The 19,396-nt window shown below is 40.6% G+C and overlaps 1 protein-coding gene across 1 annotated transcript; it reads right to left on the bottom strand.

The window, feature by feature from the left end:
• Positions 1–430: 430 nt before the first annotated feature.
• On the bottom strand, positions 431–17,509 carry svip (small VCP interacting protein). The gene is made up of 5 exons (XM_065291189.2): positions 17,231–17,509; positions 17,029–17,126; positions 15,426–15,476; positions 1,603–1,719; positions 431–1,319 (listed from the first exon to the last, which is right to left on the bottom strand). Exons 2-5 carry the CDS (start codon positions 17,089–17,091, stop codon positions 1,305–1,307), a joined length of 246 nt encoding a protein of 81 aa, XP_065147261.1. The 5' UTR covers positions 17,092–17,126; positions 17,231–17,509; the 3' UTR covers positions 431–1,304.
• Between the last annotated feature and the right edge of the window lie 1,887 nt (positions 17,510–19,396).

The following is a 19,396-nucleotide window of genomic DNA, read 5'->3' as shown; positions in this document are numbered from 1 at the left end:
TTTGAAATCAGTTTAGTATATAGTATTAGACAACCATCTGATGAGAGGTCCACTGAAAGGATTTGAGTACATCAGTTAAGTACATATGCTCAAACAAAAGGTATTTTGTCAAAGCAAGTAGCAAATAAAAACAGGCCATTTAAGCAAACACACAAACATCTTTATTTAAGCAAAGACTTTTGTGCGTTCAAGTTTCTGTTCCAGAAGTGTGCTGCAGCCCTCTACTGGTAAACACAAACATTGCAATGCATCCATTTGTTATGCAGCATATGTATGTTAAAGAAATAATTCACCAAAAATAAATGACACCCAAAAACTGGATGAGAAACTGGATCAGACTGAATCAATCATTCAGACTCAGATAAGAAAATTGTCTAACTATCCAACTATTCTAAAGACCTGCAATATAGCACAGGAGTCATGAGGACCATATTAAGATGCTATTGAAAGTAAATGTAAAAAATATATAAAATTGAAGAGACAGTAAAAAGTTTAATTTTAGTTGAACTATTCCTTTATTAAAACTTTCAGAATTAAATCTACAGTACAGGTTGTTTCTTTTGACTGATATATTTTGTTTAACATGTACTGAGAAAGCTGTTGTAGGCACAGCAAAGGCAATAATAAAGAGCTCAGAGACTATAGATACAGTATGTACAGTATATTTCACACTAAGCACTATAGTACCTGGTTCATAAAAACAGCAGGGTATACAATCAAGGGCAGTGAAAGTGCTCAAACTAAATGAATATCCTTCATCCACAGCAGTACTCTTAAATAGCAAACATTTCCCACATGCTGTACAGTCTTGTCAATAAATATTATCACACAATGCAATAATCCTAAAGCACTCTGATGAATGACTTGAAATAAATATTATATTAATAGCTAAATATGCAGCTTAATCCATTACAAAACATGCTTCTCTGTTGAATAAATGTATATTGAAATGACATTCAGGTCACCATAATGTTAAAAATAGAAAGCATCTCCGTATAAAAGCAGTTGGTGTGTGAAAATGACTGATGAACATAAATGATATTCTGAAAAGATTACATAAAAAAACATTCAATGCTCATTAGCATATATTGCCGTTTAAAGGGCGTGGCTTGAATGCACTCTGGCCAGTCAGAAGGCCTGAAAGAAAAGCTTGGCAAAAATTATAGTCTCTATGCACACTTCCTTTATAGCATCACTTCAAAACATGAAAAAAAGAACAGAAAAGCTTCAAAAATGTCTCAAGTCAGTTGGAAATACTGCAGATGAAGGTGTAGAGTCATTAGTGATCCTCCTTTTAGCTTACGTTAGCCGACCTGCCACTAAAGAGAAAAAAAGCTGGAATTATTGTATGCAACATACATACATAAGGGGGTATATAAAGGTTGCAATTTCACAATAAAGGTAAAACAGTTTCTGACATAATTCATCTTAGTTTCATTTTTTACATGAGCTGCAGTTTTTCATAAAAATAAACAATTATATTTTATAAACTGTACTCATTTATTTATAGATATATATCTAACAGGTTTGCAGACAGTGGACTGTCATACAGTAAGGGCTATGGTGTTGTTTGTATCTATTGATGTAAACTTCATACAGTACCTTTAGCCCACCACCTCCTCCAGAAGGTAAAGGATTCAAGGTCTCTTTCTCCACTTCTTCCTGTTTCTTCTTTTTCCTTTCCAATGCTTCTGGATTTTTGATGCCTCTGTATGTTGTCTACACACGGATAAAATAAAATACAGTTATCACACCTTACACCTCATTTCATGACACACTTTCATCGTTTGATTTTAATGAATCATTTATCATAACATTTCCTGTGACAGGCAGTGAACGTTATTTAGTGCTCACATGTCAAATCATGGTGCACCTTACACATGCTGGAAATGTTATAAGTGAAGTATGAATCTTTATACAACTGATGACATCATATATACTCATATTTAACCGAGACAACATAAGCTTTATAAAATATGCGTATTGTCCATTTAAGATTGCTTCATTTTTCATTTGCACAAATTATAAGACCTTTGGTCAAGAGGCAGCCAGCTATATTAAAGAGCACATATTATGCTATCGCAAAAAATACCTTTAGTGGGTCATGTGGTTTTAAGTGAAAAAGCTGCAAAGTGAACTGTAACTCAAGTTATCGGCTTTCAAAATAAATAAAAGGGTCAAGTCGCTGGAATGAGTCGTCCAGAGTTCAAATCCCTTTTCTGTAAAGTTGCTACGTCGCGACTTGCTATGTGCGCAAACCTTCTAAGTAGTCTCAACCACAACTAAACAAACCCTGTGGATAATATCATGTCGAGAAGATGCTGTGGTCTCTTTCTCTCTGTGCTGTGAAAGCAAATTCAGATAAATTTCATGTCCCATGGAGAAGGCTGTGAACAATCAATGGTTAAAATGTATCTGATGACTGTTTCTCTAATCTTTAAGATGGGTTAACCATAAAGGATGGGTTAAGTGCCTAGTTTATTTGGACCAGACTGCTCCTCTGAATCACAACCTGCAAGTATAATTAGTAATGGTTGCTTTTAGGTTTTGTTGAGCGTGTTAAATATGTATGTTGTGTGCACTTATACTAACCGGCTAATTCAGCATCAAGCTAAGCGGCTAATTTACGTTTATAGTTCTGCTAATCTGCAACTCGCTCAGATATTGTCTGCAAATGTGTTGATTAATATTGCATGTCTTGCGTTGTTATTACTTGGAGTCATGATGAAAGGTAGAGCAACACGCTGGTTTACAAACTGAAATGTTTTAACAGTACTCTGTGTCCGTTCGGCTAACGCATAATGTTAACGTTAGTGTTTACTACCCAACTGTGGTGGATCCGGTTCGCTAACGCAAGTGTTGAGCAACTTTTTTCTTTTGGTGCTTTATTTATATAACAGTATGGAACAGTATCATTATTATAAGGAATGAGAACGACGCGAGCACTGTTCCTGTATAGCTCAGTGGTAGAGATTTGCGTTTGCAGCCCAAAAGGTCATGGGTTCAAACCCAGGGAACACATATTCTGATAAAAGAAAAATGTATAGGTTGTAATGCACTGTAAGTCGCTTTGGATAAAAGTTTCTGCCAAATGCATAAATATAATATAAACACAGAGTAATGTGCAACTGCGACCAATCAGAGCAGAGTAGCATCACACAAAGGAGGGGTTTGGCAAGATGAAACTTTGAATGATTCGTTGGAAATTAAGGAAAAATTAAATGCACATTATTAAAAAACAAGAGTGTTTATTGACCTCCCAAAAGTAAAACATTTTAAATAGCAAAATATGTGCTCTTTAAATAAAGAGTAGCTAAAGTCTGCTTAAAAAATTCGCTTAATGTTGTCAGATGATGCCACTTGCAATAGCATATCCAGCGACATATTTGCATTTTGTCTAGGGTTAGGGTATATACGATGTTGCCAGTCAATAAATAGTGCATGATTTTGGATGCAGCTAAGCTCATTTTAGCCAAATTGCATCATAAAAGATGTCTGTCAAGTGTGGAGACACTAGATAAGGATGTTTACTTACCGTGCTGCTTTAGGTCTACCATTTGCCTTTAACCTCTAAGAGACGAGTGAGAAGACCCACCAATCATAAATAAAAATCTTTATAGCAATTAAATCCTGTTTAAAAAGGATCCTAATATTTAATAGGCAAATGAAAAACGCTAAAGGAAAGATTAATATGCCATAACAGGGCCGGTTCTTGCCAGCTATAGAATAGTGTGTGGCAGATATTATATATATAGGTGTATATGAGTGGGCAATTATGTGGGCACAAAATTTATTCCAGTTACAGTCATATAATGAATATTGGCCTAAAGTGCACTCTCAGCTTTATATAGAGGATATTCACATTTAAATTGGTAGCTCCCCCTTTTTAAAGAGTTCAAAAGTAATGGAACAGTTGATTGAAAGATATTTTATGGACAGGTATTGTCTATTTGTTAAATAATTTTCCTTATAAATAAGTAAATAATAATTGATGATGGGTCGTTGAATTATATGAAAATAATTATTTTAAATAATTCAAAGGACCAGAGTTAATTATTTCTCTTATACCACGGTTACAACAAACATTGCTCTGGTGGATCTATTTCGACCTCACTCAGACCGTCACCACGGTCTTATCCTGAATGACGCCATTCTTCCGCCTATCCTCGAGACCTAATATCAACAATGTCAGGTGACTGACCCTAGGTTGGCTAGATAACATCCGGATGAACCAACCACTTCCTCTTGCCTTTCTCGCCTCATCTGAGACCGAAGCGGTAGAGCGCATTTTTTGAATCTATTTACAGGAGAAGACTAAATGTTTCAATCCGTCACGTTTTATATCCCTGAGGATTGCGAGGGTTTTCTTCTCATTTATCTATCTCGGCGCGTTGTTGGAACGCTAGTCGGTGAGTATTTCTCTAAGTTTTATAGTTTGTTTTTCAGGTGCTCTGTTTACGTCAGCTGTTCGCAGCAGACAGTTGTTTTTCCATTACAGTTTACTGCGTGTACGCACGTAGAATGATGGATATATAATTTTCATAAGACCATATGATTTTCTAGCAGTTTTGTTCGCAAACTCAGTTTTGAATTTATTACGAGCGGTGATTCGTCACAATCAATATTATAATGGTACACGGTTAATTATATTGTTTAACTAATACCAAGTAGTTTATTTTTCAAAATTACAGTTTATAAATAGATAAATAAAATAAAGTGTTTTTTTCTGCCAACCTAAGAGCTCTGTTCGCAGACTTAAAAGGTGATTTAATGAAGGGTGATTCGTCACAATCTATTTGTTAATGGCATGTTATTTGTGTTTGTTAACTAAATGCCAGACAGTTTATTTTGAGATTTTGTTCATCTTCAATCATTAAAAATACTGTGATTTGTTACAGCTAATTGTTGCTGTCTCTTTCATATCTTAGACTGTTATCATATTAAGTGAACTCTGGCTTTTCATTATGAGTCACTCAAAATGTAGATTTTGTCAATCGGTTATGCACCCACGGGATGGGCACCGGGAATGCCCCTCCTGTTTGGGTATGCAGCATTTATTAGATGACATTGAAAGCCCATGTGCAGCTGCAAAGGAGCTTTCCTTACAAGAAAAAATACAGAGAGCAAGACATTCAACTGGTGGCAGTAAAGTGATTCCCAGTGGGTCTTCTCAAAAGCGTAAGAGGCCTGATGAGTCCACTGTATCCTCATACTCTGACACGCCTCAGGATAAAAGGGAGAGTGCTGCGGCAACTCAAGAGCCCAAAGATGACACACAATTACATATTTTGGCAGCATTACGTGACTTAGCTAGTAAGCTTGAAACGCGTAGTTCTCCAGTAAGCACACAACCATCTGTACTAACTGTTGCACCCTCTCTCAGAGATGATTTAACATCATGTCAGGAAGAGAGGGAGGATTCTATGGATGCTGTATCACTCCATGCTAATAATTCTTTGTATGGTAGTAGTGAGGGGGATGCTGAAGAAAATGAGGAAGAGGAGTCTAAGTCAGACGTGTCAATAGGGAATCCTCAGTCTGATATTCTGTCACACATCTTAAGCGCAGCAAGGATACTGGGCCTTGATACTCAGGAAGAAGCTGCGGCAGCCCCAGCACCCACACAAGGTGTATGGACGGGCATTTCTCGTACACTCAAAAAAATAAAAAGTTGGATTTACTTAAAAAAACTTCGTCAAGTGGGTTCCACATAGCTTTGTTAAGTAATGTCAACAAATAAAATGTTAGTTGTATTTACTAAAAAAGTTTGTGTAAAATTGACAATTTAAATGTTACATGGACTAAAGAAATCCTAGTAAAGTCACTATTATGAAACATTTAATTGATGTAAAAAAATAATGATTTAATAACTCCATAACAACGAATCAATCAATCAGAGTGCAGCGGCTCAATACAACCTTTATTTAATTACAGTTTATCAAACATATCACAAACTTATTTGAAATGCAATGTAACATTTCAAACCGTTTGTTGGTTTGTTTTGTTCTAAAATATATCAGAACAAGTTTATTAACTATTACTTGGCCACTTATTACTCAGGTACCTATCTAATCGTGCTACACTTTTGCAAGAGGGTACAACAATTCTGCCAGAACAACAATTTACCCATAATACACTGCAGCATCATCAGCCAATGAGATGCAAGTCTGTATTGGTTTTATTAATCTGTTACTTTTACGCAACAATGTTTTATTGGCTGAACAAATAATTTTGAAGTAAAGCTGACAAGACACAGTCTTTTGTTGAAATTACTAAGTTAAATTAATCATATGCCGTTACTTGTGTTTGTTAAGTAAAGTGAACAAGAAATTATTTAGTAAAACTGACTCCAACCAAGTTCATTTTTTTGAGTGTACACAACCTCCTGTGTCTATTCCTGTGGCTGATGATTATTCCCAGATGCTAAGGAAAGCCTGGAATAATCCAATAGCTGCACCCCAGTTTAACGCAGGCTGTAGACGGTTTGCTAAATTAAATTACCCCGCTGAGAGTGGTATGGGAAACATGCCTCCAGTGGAGCGAGAAATTGCAACATTAACAGCTCTGGGACCAGACAAAGTTACAGACAATCCCCGTTGTCCTGGTAAAGAATGTCAAAAGACTGATCGATTAATGAGCCAAGCGTATAATGCAGCTACTCGGGCCGCTGGATCAGGAAATGCTTTGGCAATAGTGTTGGCTGCCTTGAGGAAAGTGGTCAATACAGAAGAGCGTGATGTCATGAACCTAATTGACACAGCACTTATCACACATTCGCAGCTTACCAGGGATATTGGAGCATCTATGTCTTCAGCAATTTTAGCCAGAAGACAGATTTGGTTAGCTCAAACAGATTTGCCTGAGACTATTAGGAGAGAACTGACTAGTATGCCAGTGGTTCCAGGACGGGTATTTCACACTGATTCCCAGTCCTTACTGGATACTGCTGACCAGGCAAGACGCAGAAGAGAATCAGTTCAGCAAACGTTTGGTGGACCTACTAGATATGGCCATAGAGCTGCTCATTCCTTTCAACCCTCACGCTTTCCTCATTCAGAGCCTTGGGGGCATGACAGAAGACGGACTAGGGGTTACCAGTCCCATGACAGGGGAACTAGACCGTTTTACCAAACTCCCCAAATGGACCAGTCCCACACTCCAGGTAGGGGAGGACCTCTTAAAAGGCGACCTACCAGGGGTTTCAAACCCAGAGGAGGCCATGCATAGCAGTCTCGGAGTCGCCGGAGAATGCTCCCAACTGTGCCTGTACAGTTGGGAGAAAGTAACATCAGATCCTTGGGTTCTAGATACCATCAGGAAAGGATACAGGATACAATTCCGGCGACGTCCTCCTACCTTTTCAGGGGTTCACATGACTATAGTCAGAGACCCAGCCCAGGCAAAAATCTTGACCAACGAGATCATGGTCTTACTACAGAAAAAAGCAATTGTACAGATAAACACCAACAAACAGCTAACTGGGTTTTATTCGAAATATTTCCTAGTACCCAAGAAAGATGGCGGGCATCGACCCATTCTGGTCTTACGACAACTGAACAAATTCATAAAGGTATTACCCTTCAAAATGCTGACTACAGTACAAATTCTGGAATCCATAGAACTGGGAGAATGGTTCACTTCCATAGATCTAAAGGATGCATATTTCCAGATACCCATCTGTCAGGATCATCACCCGTTTCTTCGCTTTGCCTTTCAAGATCAGGTTTATCAGTTCAAGGTCCTCCCATTTGGCCTGTCTCTGTCTCCAAGGGTCTTCACCAGGGTGGTCTCAACAGCCCTTCGTCCTCTTCAGTGTGCAGGTTTGAAAATTTTGTCATACCTGGACGACTGGCTAATTTGTGCTCCTTCCCGCAGTCAAGTTATGAAGGACACAGAAATAGTTCTTCAACATGTCCAATCTCTTGGCTTCAAAGTGAACTGGGAAAAGAGCAATCTAATTCCCAGACAACAGACAGTGTTTGTGGGAATTTCGCTAGATTCCAGACTGATGACTGCATCGTTATCACCCCAGAGGGTGGTACAATTGTTACGTCTAGCCCAGTCATTTCGCCTGAACAAGAAAATAAAGTTCATTCAATTCCAGCGATTGTTGGGTATGATAGCAGCAGCAGCAGTGGTCATTCCACTCTGCCTTCTCAAAGCACGTCCTCTACAGCGGTGGCTGAACAGTTTTCAATTACATCCCAAATTGCACAGACATGTAAGAATAAAGGTCACACGGAAGTGTATCCAAAAGTTACGTCCTTGGAATAGCAATGCGTTGCTATCACATTTACATTTACATTTTACATTTAGTCATTTAGCAGACGCTTTTGTCCAAAGCGACTTACAAGTGAGGTAAACAATAGAAGCAATTATGGCAACATAAGACAGCAATACATAAGTGCACTGGAAATAGTCTCATCAAGTCCAACACAATATACATAGCCAAGGGTATGTTAGTAGTTTTTTTTTTTTTTTTTTTAGATAAAGAGGAAGGTAGATAGAGAAAGAGATAAGGAGAAGGGTAACTAAATAAAGATAGTAAATCTGTAATTAGGAAGTTAGGTAATGGTGGAAGAGATAGGTTTTTAGCCGAGTCTTAAAGACAGCTACAGTGTCAGCTGATCGTGTCACGACCGGCAGATCATTCCACAGTTGTGGGACAGTTCCTGAGAAGGTACGCGTTAGTGTTTTCTTCCCTTTTTGAGATGGTACCTCAAGTCGTCGCTCGGTGGCAGAGCGCAGTGATCGAGAGGGTACATAAGGCTCTATAAGCAAGCGAAGGTAAGGGGGTGCTGACCCAGTGGTGGTTTTAAAGGCCAGGAGCAGAGCCTTAAATTTGATGCGGGCTGCTATAGGAAGCCAGTGTAACTTGACAAAGAGAGGAGTGACGTGCGCCCTCTTTGGCTCATTGAAGACCACTCTTGCCGCTGCGTTCTGAATCATCTGTAAGGGTTTGGTCGTGCAGGCTGGAAGTCCTGCCAGTAGCGCATTGCAGTAGTCCAGCCTGGACAGGACAAGAGCTTGGACCAGGACCTGCGTAGCATGCTCATCTAGGAAAGGTCTAATTTTCCTAATATTGTAGAGGATGAATCTACAAGAGCGAGCGGTGCTGGCAACATGCTCCGTGAAGCTAAGCCGATCATCAATGACCACTCCCAGGTTTTTGGCCGTCTTGGAAGGCGTGATGGTCGAGGAACCTAGCTGAATGGAAAAGTTGTGCTGAATCTTTGGTTCGGATGATATGACAAGCAGTTCTGTCTTTGCAAGGTTAAGCTGGAGATGGTGATCCTTCATCCAGAGTGAGATGTCCCTCAGGCATGCCGAGATGCGGGCAGAAACCGTAGGATCATCAGGGTGGAACGACAAGTGGAGTTGAGTGTCGTCTGCATAGCAGTGGTAGGAAAGGCCATGTTTCCGAATGACAGAGCCCAGGGATGTCATGTATATCGAAAAGAGCAGCGGTCCAAGCACAGAGCCTTGAGGGACCCCGGTATCTAGACGTTGGGGTTCGGAGACGTCACCTCTCCAGGATACCCGAAATGACCTATCTGAGAGGTACGACTTGAACCATAAAAGCGCTGTGTCAGTGACACCCATAGACATGAGAGTCGACAGGAGGATGCGGTGATTGACGGTGTCAAAAGCTGCAGATAGATCCAGTAAGATCAGCACAGATGATTTGGAGGCTGCCCTTGCCTGCCTTAGGGCCTCAATGACTGATAGCAGCGCAGTCTCAGTGGAGTGACCACTTTTGAATCCAGACTGATTGCTATCCAGGAGGTTATTTTGTGTGAAGAAAGTGGAGAGCTGGTTGAACACAATGCGTTCAAGAGTCTTGGAAATGAAGGGAAGAAGAGAAACGGGTCTGTAGTTCTCTAGCATAGCAGGATTGAGAGTGGGTTTCTTCAGCAACGGGGTTATCCGGGCCTCTTTAAATGCTACAGGGAAGGTGCCAGTGGAAAGGGATGAATTGATAATGTGAGTGAGAGCAGGGATAACAGACGGAGAGATGGCCTGGAGGAGATGGGTGGGTATGGGATCTAGCGGGCAGGTAGTCGGATGATTAGAAGCCAAGACCTTGGAAACATCTGCTTCGGATAGGAGAGAGAAGGAGGGAAGGGAGCATGTCTCAGGGATTTGAGAATGCGCAAGAAGCGGCGGCTCGGAGAACTGACTGCTAATAGTTTTCGTTTTCTTCACAAAGAAGGAAGCAAAATCATCAGCCGTTAGGTCGGATGAAGGTGGAGGGGCAGGGGGACAAAGAAGGGTAGAGAAGGTCTTGAAGAGAGTGTGAGAGTCAGGTGAGTTGTTAATCTTTGAATGGTAGTATAGGGTCTTTGCAGAGGAGACATCCTTGGAGAAGGAGGCAAGAAGAGACTGATAGAGGCAGAGATCAGAAGGATCATTTGATCTGCGCCACTTCCTCTCTGTAGCCCTGAGTGTGGAGCGATGCTCACGGAGAACCTCAGTTAGCCAAGGAGCAGAAGGTGTGACCCGGGCCGGTCCAGATGTCAGAGGGCATAATGTGTCTAAGCAGGATGTAAGAGTGGAACAAAGTGTGTCAGTGGCATTGTCAGTATCTAACAGAGAGAGTTGGCTGGGAGCGGGCAGCGTGGAAACAATCGCAGAGGATAAGCGGGAGGGAGAGAGCGTGCGCAGGTTGCGCCTGAACGTGACCAATGGGGGATCGTATGTAGCGACAGGGGGAGTCAGGTCGAGGTCGAGAGTAATTAGGAAGTGATCAGATGTGTGAAGTGGGGTGACCTGGGTGTGGTAGGTGGAACAACAGCGTGTGTAGATAAGATCTAAAAGATTACCAGACCTGTGTGTTGGTGAAGTAGGGACTCGCTTGAGGTCAAACGACGCAGTCAGGGTGTTGAAGTCAGCTGCCTGTGGTTTCTCCAGGTGGATATTGAAGTCACCAAGTACTACTAAAGGAGTACCATCCTCAGGGAATGAAGACAGAAGTACATCTAACTCCTCCAAGAAGTGTCCAAGTTGACCTGGGGGGCGATAGATAACTAAAAAATGCATTTTAGTAGGGTGGATGATAGTAACAATATGCGATTCGAAAGAGTTGCTGTCACATGAGGGGGTTTGCTGTTGGAATTTCCAGTCCTTTGGGATGAGCAGACCAGTTCCTCCACCCCTTCCTGTTGTGCGAGGACTGTGTGAGAAAGTGTAGTTGTTGGAGAGGGCAGCCGGAGTGGCCGTGTCCTCTGGTTTAATCCATGTCTCAGTAAGTGCTAAAACAGAAAGGCCAGAATGTGAGGCAATGGCAGTAATGAAATCTGCTTTGTTGACAGCAGATTGGCAGTTCCATAAGCCAATGGGAAGAGAGAGTGAGGCAATAGTGGAAGGTGGGAGAGTGCGGAGGTTATTAATATTTCTCCCACGGCGACGTGATACAACAGATTTACGAGTTGTAATGACAGTAGAGATTTGAAAGCACATAGTAAAATTATAAGAATAGGAAATGTACAAGAGAGGAAAAAGAGTGCTATATAGATAAATAGAATAAGTTAGTACAAAAAGTGCAATACTTAAGTGCCCAGTCGGTGTCCCTGCTCGGTGGAGTCGCGCAGGTAGAGTCGATGGTCTTTACACTCTTCGGTCTTCACACGACGAGGGCTGCACGCGACCGCTGCCGCGGTGGACTGACTGCTTTTATAAGTGCTTCAAATGTGGGCTGAAACTCAGCAGGCCACGCCCGAAAACAATCAACAACACGTTAATGGCCGAAACTACTACTGTATTTACTGTAATACACTAAAGCACGCGAGGACACGCGAGAACAAACGCGGATTGCAGCACGTGAGACAAAGGTAAACAAGAGAGCGTTTCTTAGCAACGACACTGCGCTAAAACTTCACAAGTCTCAAATCAAATACACTTACACGTTTCTGTGGACTCCTGTTGATAACTGCTTCACCTGAAGACTGAACTGTTTACTGCTGTTTAAATACTCTCCTGGCGTTGGCCACGCCCGAAAACAATCAACAACACGTTAATGGCCGAAACTACTACTGTATTTACTGTAATACACTAAAGCACGCGAGGACACGCGAGAACAAACGCGGATTGCAGCACGTGAGACAAAGGTAAACAAGAGAGCGTTTCTTAGCAACGACACTGCGCTAAAACTTCACAAGTCTCAAATCAAATACACTTACACGTTTCTGTGGACTCCTGTTGATAACTGCTTCACCTGAAGACTGAACTGTTTACTGCTGTTTAAATACACATTGATGTGCTCTAAGGTCCACTGCTATCACAAGGGGTTCCCTTAGGCAACATCCCAGCGAGGCGGTCTGTGATAACAACGGATGCCTCTCTATCGGGATGGGGAGCAGTGTGGGAAGGCAGGTCTATCCGGGGTCTCTGGGAATCCCCTTGGACCTTAGAGCACATCAATGTGTTGGAACTCAGGGCAGTGCATCTCTCCCTGAGAGCTTTTCTCCCGTTATTACAGAACAAAGATGTCTTGATAAGAACAGACAACATGTCTGCAGTGTACCACATCAATCACCAAGGCGGCACAAGATCAGCACGATGCCTCCAGGTGGCAAAGGAACTACTTTCCTGGGCATTTCCGAAACTCCAGTCACTCAGGGCAGTATATATTCCGGGAGTAGCAAACAAAGCTGCAGACTTGTTATCCCGAACCGGACCTCTCCCAGGGGAATGGCGTCTCCATGCCGAAGTGGTGAGGCTCATATGGGGTCAGTTCGGTGTGCCGAAGATCGACCTGTTCGCGACTGCCGAGACAACCCATTGCAATCTATGGTACTCCTTGAACAACCAGGGGCATCCCCTGGGGATAGATGCACTATCTCAAGAATGGCCGGAAGGGTTGTTGTACGCTTTTCCTCCCCTACCTCTGATTTCGCTGGTGCTCAGGAGGATAGCATTGGGCCATCACAAAGTCTTACTTGTAGCCCCGAGGTGGCCAAAGAAGCATTGGTTTCCGGCCCTTGTACATCTGATCCAAGGTCACCCTTGGCAGTTACCGAAGAGAGCCGATCTCCTCTCCCAAGCGGAAGGCCAGATTTGGCACCCCAGACCAGAGATGTTACAACTATGGGTATGGCCCTTACTAAGTCCCTCTCTAAAGACTTAGATGAAGCTGTGTTAAGGACAATAAATAGTTCTAAAGCACCCTCTACATGGAGTAATTACTCTAGCAAGTGGCGAATATTCTCAGCATGGTGTCAAGACCATCAACTAAATTCAGCCGATTGTGACACCAGTATGGTTCTACGGTTTCTGCAAACATTACTGAGCTCCGGAAAATCAGTCAATACCATAAAGGTTTACATTGCAGCTATTTCCCACTTTCACACGTTAATAGATGGTGTAAGTGTTGGTAAACACCCCTTGGTATCTCGATTCCTTAAGGGGGCACATCGTTTAAACCCCGGGAGATTTATGAGATCTCCTACTTGGGACCTTACCATTGTTTTACATTCTCTGACCAAAGCACCTTTTGAGCCTTTGGAAGAAACTGATCTTTTAAAGTGAATTGCATTCCTTATCAGTAAGTGAAGACTGCTTGAGATGGAAGGCAGAAAGAACAGGGGTTTTTCTTTGGCCAAACCCATCATTCCTACCCAAGGTTCTTAAGCCTAGTACAGTAAATCAGGTAATTGAGCTTGATGCTTTCCAACCTGACCCTCTTTGTTCAGGTACAGGGTTAGAAAATTATACCTTATGTCCTGTTAGAGCGTTGCACACATACATTGAGCGCACTCGATCATTGCGGCACGCACACACACAACTATTTGTATGCTTTGACAAGAAGTGTACAGGTAAGCCTGTGTCTAAGCAACGTTTGTCTCATTGGATTGTTGATACCATTTCACAAGCGTATTTCAGCCAAGGTCTGCCCATTCCTGGTGAGCTGGTTGCTCATTCTACCAGGAGCATGGCTACTTCCTGGGCAGCACTCAAAGGAGTGGCACTCTCAGACATTTGTGCTGCAGCCTCTTGGAGTACTCCATGTACGTTCACAAAGTTTTATAGGATTAATGTGGCAAATCCTAACTCTTTTGGGTCTACTGTTTTATCTGTAGCTAAACTACCAGGGTAGGGAAAAGATACTAATCCCTCGTGACCCTGATGTTATAAGTCATTCAGGATAAGACCGTGGTGACGGTCTGAGTGAGGTCGAAATAGATCGTAAGTTATGTCCATAACTATGGATCTATGAGACCGAACGATGACCGTCACCATCTCTTGTCACTCGGGACGAGCTGGGGCGTTCCAGCAAGAGGAAGTGGTTGGTTCATCCGGATGTTACATAGCCAACCTAGGGTCAGTCACCTGACATTGTTGATATTAGGTCTCGAGGATAGGCGGAAGAATGGCGTCATTCAGGATAAGACCGTGGTGACGGTCATCGTTCGGTCTCATAGATCCATAGTTATGGACATAACTTACGTTATTTTAAGGCATTTGACAAGTTAGGTGTGGGGTTTACAGAAAAATAATCAACACCCATGGAACATTTCTCAACCAATCAGAGTAAAGCATTCAACAGACCCGTGGTATAAAGGATGTTAAAGGTCTGGAGTTGATTTTAAGTGTAGTATTAGCCCACCCCTGCCCATGCCTAGAACCAGCCCTGTGCCATTATAGTAACTAACAATAAAGAATATATTTTAAAGCATTTACTTATCTTTGTTAATGTTAGTTTATATTGTTCATTTACATAGTTTGTTTTGCATTAACTAATATTGCAATACATTAAAAAATACCAGGAAACGTTGAAATTAACTGCAAAACTATTGTTCTTTGTTTATTAATTTTATCTAGTTAAATAATAACAGACATATATGCATTTTGGTTATACTGAAAACGCAAACTTTTGAAGACGGGTTTCAAAGTTTTTGATAACAACAAAAATGCAAATCTGGGATAACATCATGCACGTGTGTCTATAGGTATGCACGACTACAACCTAAAAAAATTATGACGGCTTACAGGACTGTGTTTGTGCTTCTCAAGATAGTGAGTTTATTAATGCTTAAAGTTTACAAAATTTTGGAGCTTTATAGCCCAGGGTCACTACTGTAAACAGCATGTTTGTCCTCGTGTCTGTGGACTTGCATAGAAATTCAGATTTATTTTTTTTAAGTGCCAATCATTATATTAAAGGTGGGGTGCATGATTTTTGAAAAACACTTTGGAAAAGGGAGTAGGACAGGTACCAAAACACACTTGTAGCCAATCAGCAGTAAGGGGCGTGTCTACTAACCGTCATCGTTGCCTGGGTTGTGTATGTGTGGGGCGGGTCTATCAAAAAAAAGTCCAGATTCTATTGGGGTAGGGGTGTGTTTGTTTAGGTGACTTCAAATTTCAACATTGGCTTTCAGAGATCATGCACCCGGCCTTTAAACATCTCATCAGTATTTTAGTACCTCTTTCTGTCGCTTCTCTGCAGCTTCTGCTAGCTGTCTTCTCCTTGTCTCCTGTGAAGGAAAAGTAAATCTAATATTTATATAATATAGCACTGCTGGCTAGAAATTTATTTTAACACAATCACATTAACTTAAACACAGGGGTGCTGGTGAAATTATGACTATGCAATGTCTATAGATGCATTCAGAATAGGATTCTCAGGGACCCCCCATAATCTAATTTTATCCAAATAATCTTATTGAATTAATTAAATCTTATCCACTTCATTTGCGATAAAAACGCCAATAGGGCGTGAACATTACTACGGCAAGCAGCAAGGGTCTCACTTGACGGCTAAATTTACAGGTGTGGTCAGGGTTGTTTGAGTTCATAGTTACAGGTAAGAGTATATTATTAAAGGGATAGTTCAGCCAAAAATCTTAATTCTGTCATCATTTACCCACTTTCATGTTGTTAAAAACCCACATAAATGTATTTGTTCTGATGAACCCAAGGGAAGATATTTTAAGAAATGTTTGTAACCAACGGCTCGTGAATATCTTCCTTTTTGTTCATCAGAACAAAGAAATGTATGCGGGTTTGTAACAACATGAGAGTGAGTAAATGATGACGGAATTAAAATTTTTGGGTGAACTATACCTTTAAAAATATACGCTTTAGTGATGGGTCGCTCTAAGAGCCATGTCTTTGTAGCGAATGAGAAGAGCCGACTCCCATCAGCGAGAGAGACGATTCTTTATTCGCAGGCAGGGGCGGGACCTATTTGTATGTGGCACATGATGCGTCCAATCAAATGGAAAGACAGACTAGGATTATACCATTATGTGAAAGAAGAAAGGGGGATAGACGCTCCAAAAAGCCAGTGTAGTGGTCCAGGCCAGGTACAAAACGATATAGAGAATTTAGATGTAAGCGCATTGGGAGAAAGTTAAGGCATTTACCAAAAAGAAGAAGAAAGTTAAGTCATGAGTGAAAACCGAAAAAATTATAATTTTGCCTTTATTTATTAGTTTTTTTTTTTTTTTTTTTTTTGGTGTTCATTGTTCAATTGTGTAATTTAAGTTGTATTATAATGTTGAATAATATTAACTGTGTATTTTTTTTCTAACGAAACAATTCATAAAAAAATAAGGCTTTTATTAAAACAATTGATACAAAAATTGCATACCAACACACAGAGCATTAACAATTGCTAAATTGGGCTTAAAAAAAAAGAGCCGGAGTCGGACCCATAAGAGCCGAATCTATGAAAAGAGCCGGACTGCCCATCAGCTTGTAACTAGTTGAACTCAAACAAGTCTAACTACACCTGTAAATTGAGCCGTCAAGTGAGACCCTTGCTGCTTGTGTATCGGTTGTTAACGTTACGCGTGTTCCACAATAGCCGTTTGTTTATGTTGTTATTGCTGAAACCGTGTTAGTCGAACACATAAAACGATGACGTGACAAACAAGTGGCGTCACAGTAGAGGCGCTGTTTCGGGTGCAGAATAAACACATGGCTACAGAATGACTGAACACAATGTCATGAACACTTTAAAGTTCACGTTTATGTGAAGGCAGTTGTATAAATGTATGCATAAAATGTGTTTGCATTACTTACAGGATCTGGTGTGACCACCACTTCATCCTCAGCTCCACTAAGACAGGGCAAACACATCCCCATACTGACGTCCAACTGAGCACAGGCTTTTTACAACTCTTTTAAAGACAAACACAAGTAAATTTAAGCACTCAAAAATATTTCAGGGTGTTGTAATGTACTCTAAAAGGCTTAACGTTTTTCTATGCTCCTATAAACTTACTATGAAACTGAACTTGAACGATGTAAACAAAGCTGCACTGAGCTGCTTTAGCGCGCTAATGCTATTGATACATCACTACATTGAAAGACTGACACAACCCTCAGCAAACCTCTATCTCAATACGTTTCTCCCCTTCTAACATATGAGTTTCGTTTATAATGGTAAATAGGCAGAATTCGTTGAGCTAATGGTAAATTTGCAGCTGTCCAAGCAATGAAATATAACGGCAAACCGGAGATCTCCAAATGGGCGTGAACCTAAAAAGTGATACGTCAGAATGTATTCTGTCACAGCGAATGCCACGCCCCTTGGTACTCAGCGACGTTCGGGAGTTTCCGCCCAGATTTAGAGATTTCGCTCGTGGTTGTTTCTCAATCCGAAGGCTGCAGCCTGCGGAGGTGGCATATGCGGCTACATTAGTCATCAAGCTATTAGCATAACTGAGCATTACATTCGCAGTTCATAAGCATATTAAAAAATTTACTACTAACTACGAAGAATAGCCAACTTTATAATTGTTAATATTTTGAAATAACAGTATTGATGACGTAAGCAGCCTAGATATGCGACCTCCGGAGGCTGCAGCCTTGAGATTGAGAAACAGCCAGTGAGTCTCTTTGGAGGATTTAAGGGAAGCTCAACAGCGCAACGCTGCGGTGAGGTGATGCTGTCAGATTCTGCTGAAAAACTGATTTAGAAAAACAAGTCACGTCAAAACAAATAAATCAATGAATAATAATACAATAATATTTCAGTCACAGCCTTACTACTGCGAAATTAATATGACTTAAATAAAATAATAGTCTTTGTTAATAAAATAGTAGAAAAGACCTTACATTTACGTGTTCTCCTCTCAAAAACCCTCTACATGGATTTTTTTGTTTGTTTGAAATACAAATGGATCTTACTGTAATTTCACACAGACAGGTATTATTATATTTACCTATAAATTAAATAGTTTAAATAAAAGATTTAAAAAACACAGTGATAAATCAATTAAAAAAACTGGAAAAGTTATAAAGTAATAATGCACAATAGTTGGTTAGCATTGTATTTAAGCATTTTTATTTAAATTTTTTTGCATACAAACAAAAGTGTTATTGTTACCCCCTGTAATAGCACTAAAAAGGGAGAATGTCAGTAATTTACAGGTAACATATAACTTTATTAGTAGTAGGCATATAGAGTATATGTAGTGTACTCTTGCTACTGAAACTCAACTGGCAGAGCATAGCAATGAAAAAAGTGTCAAAGTTTCAATAAAAACTTGTTTGTTCAGGACACATCACCTTTCTATAACTTTAGTTTACTGAATATTGCACCTTTCAAAAGTGTTTGGACATGCCGGAGATGTTTGGGGCACATCATACCAGCAATTTTGCAATCATATCTTGAATTTTGTTGGCATTGGTTAAAAACATTTGTGACACAATCCCCAGTTCAGGCAGGACTAGTTATGTATTTTGTAAGTATTAATTTACAGAAAATGTAAATATGAATTATTTGTAAAATTATTTGTTAATAATTAAATGCCCTGCCCCTGAACTTGTCTGGTCTTGAAACACTCTGGACTAGGACTTGACCACACTCTCGCTGAGGCGGTACCTGGTACAAAAGTTGTCGCTGGGACGGTACCTTTTAAAAAGATCCTAATATGTACCATTTTGGTACAGATTTACACCTTTGAGAAACCAGTATGCACCTCTAATGCTGGGTACACACCGAAACATAATCGGGATGATTTTGGGCCGATTTCCCCCCTTCTGACAATCCTAGATATGTCCCGATTAGCTTGATGGTTCTATAGATTATCTTATCAGATTTTCCCTTGGTGTGAGGTGTGTTAAGAGTTTCCGAACCCGATCGGAAGAATGTTGGAGCCGCCTCGATAGCAAATTGGGACACAGGGTGAACCATTACTTTACATGCCACCAGGAACATTGCTGCAGAGCACAATTGCCAAATAACAATAAAGTCCATTTTCTGTTAGTAGTCTCATTTATGTCATTTCTCCAGTAGGTGGCAGCATTACATTTTTTGAAAATGACATGCATCACACTGCAGCAATGTCATTTGACCAGAATATCAAAACAAGGCCAGAGGTAATCAGAAGAAAAACTTGTTGTTACATATGTAATCATGTAAATAAAATAATGTAAATGTAAT

The sequence above is a fragment of the Paramisgurnus dabryanus genome, chromosome 23 (assembly GCF_030506205.2).
Source record: "Paramisgurnus dabryanus chromosome 23, PD_genome_1.1, whole genome shotgun sequence".
Taxonomy (NCBI): domain Eukaryota; kingdom Metazoa; phylum Chordata; class Actinopteri; order Cypriniformes; family Cobitidae; genus Paramisgurnus; species Paramisgurnus dabryanus.
The sequence above is the reverse complement of the archived record's forward strand: the minus strand, read 5'-3'. Positions and strand labels throughout refer to the sequence as shown.

Coding starts and splice junctions, on each gene's coding strand:
- svip (XM_065291189.2), bottom strand. CDS start 17,091: ATGGGGATGTGTTTGCCCTGTCTTAGTGGAGCTGAGGATGAAGTGGTG. Junction 15,477..17,028: donor TGGTGGTCACACCAGATCCT/GTAAGTAATGCA, acceptor TTTCCTTCACAG/GAGACAAGGAGAAGACAGCT. Junction 1,720..15,425: donor CAGAGAAGCGACAGAAAGAG/GTACTAAAATAC, acceptor ATCCGTGTGTAG/ACAACATACAGAGGCATCAA.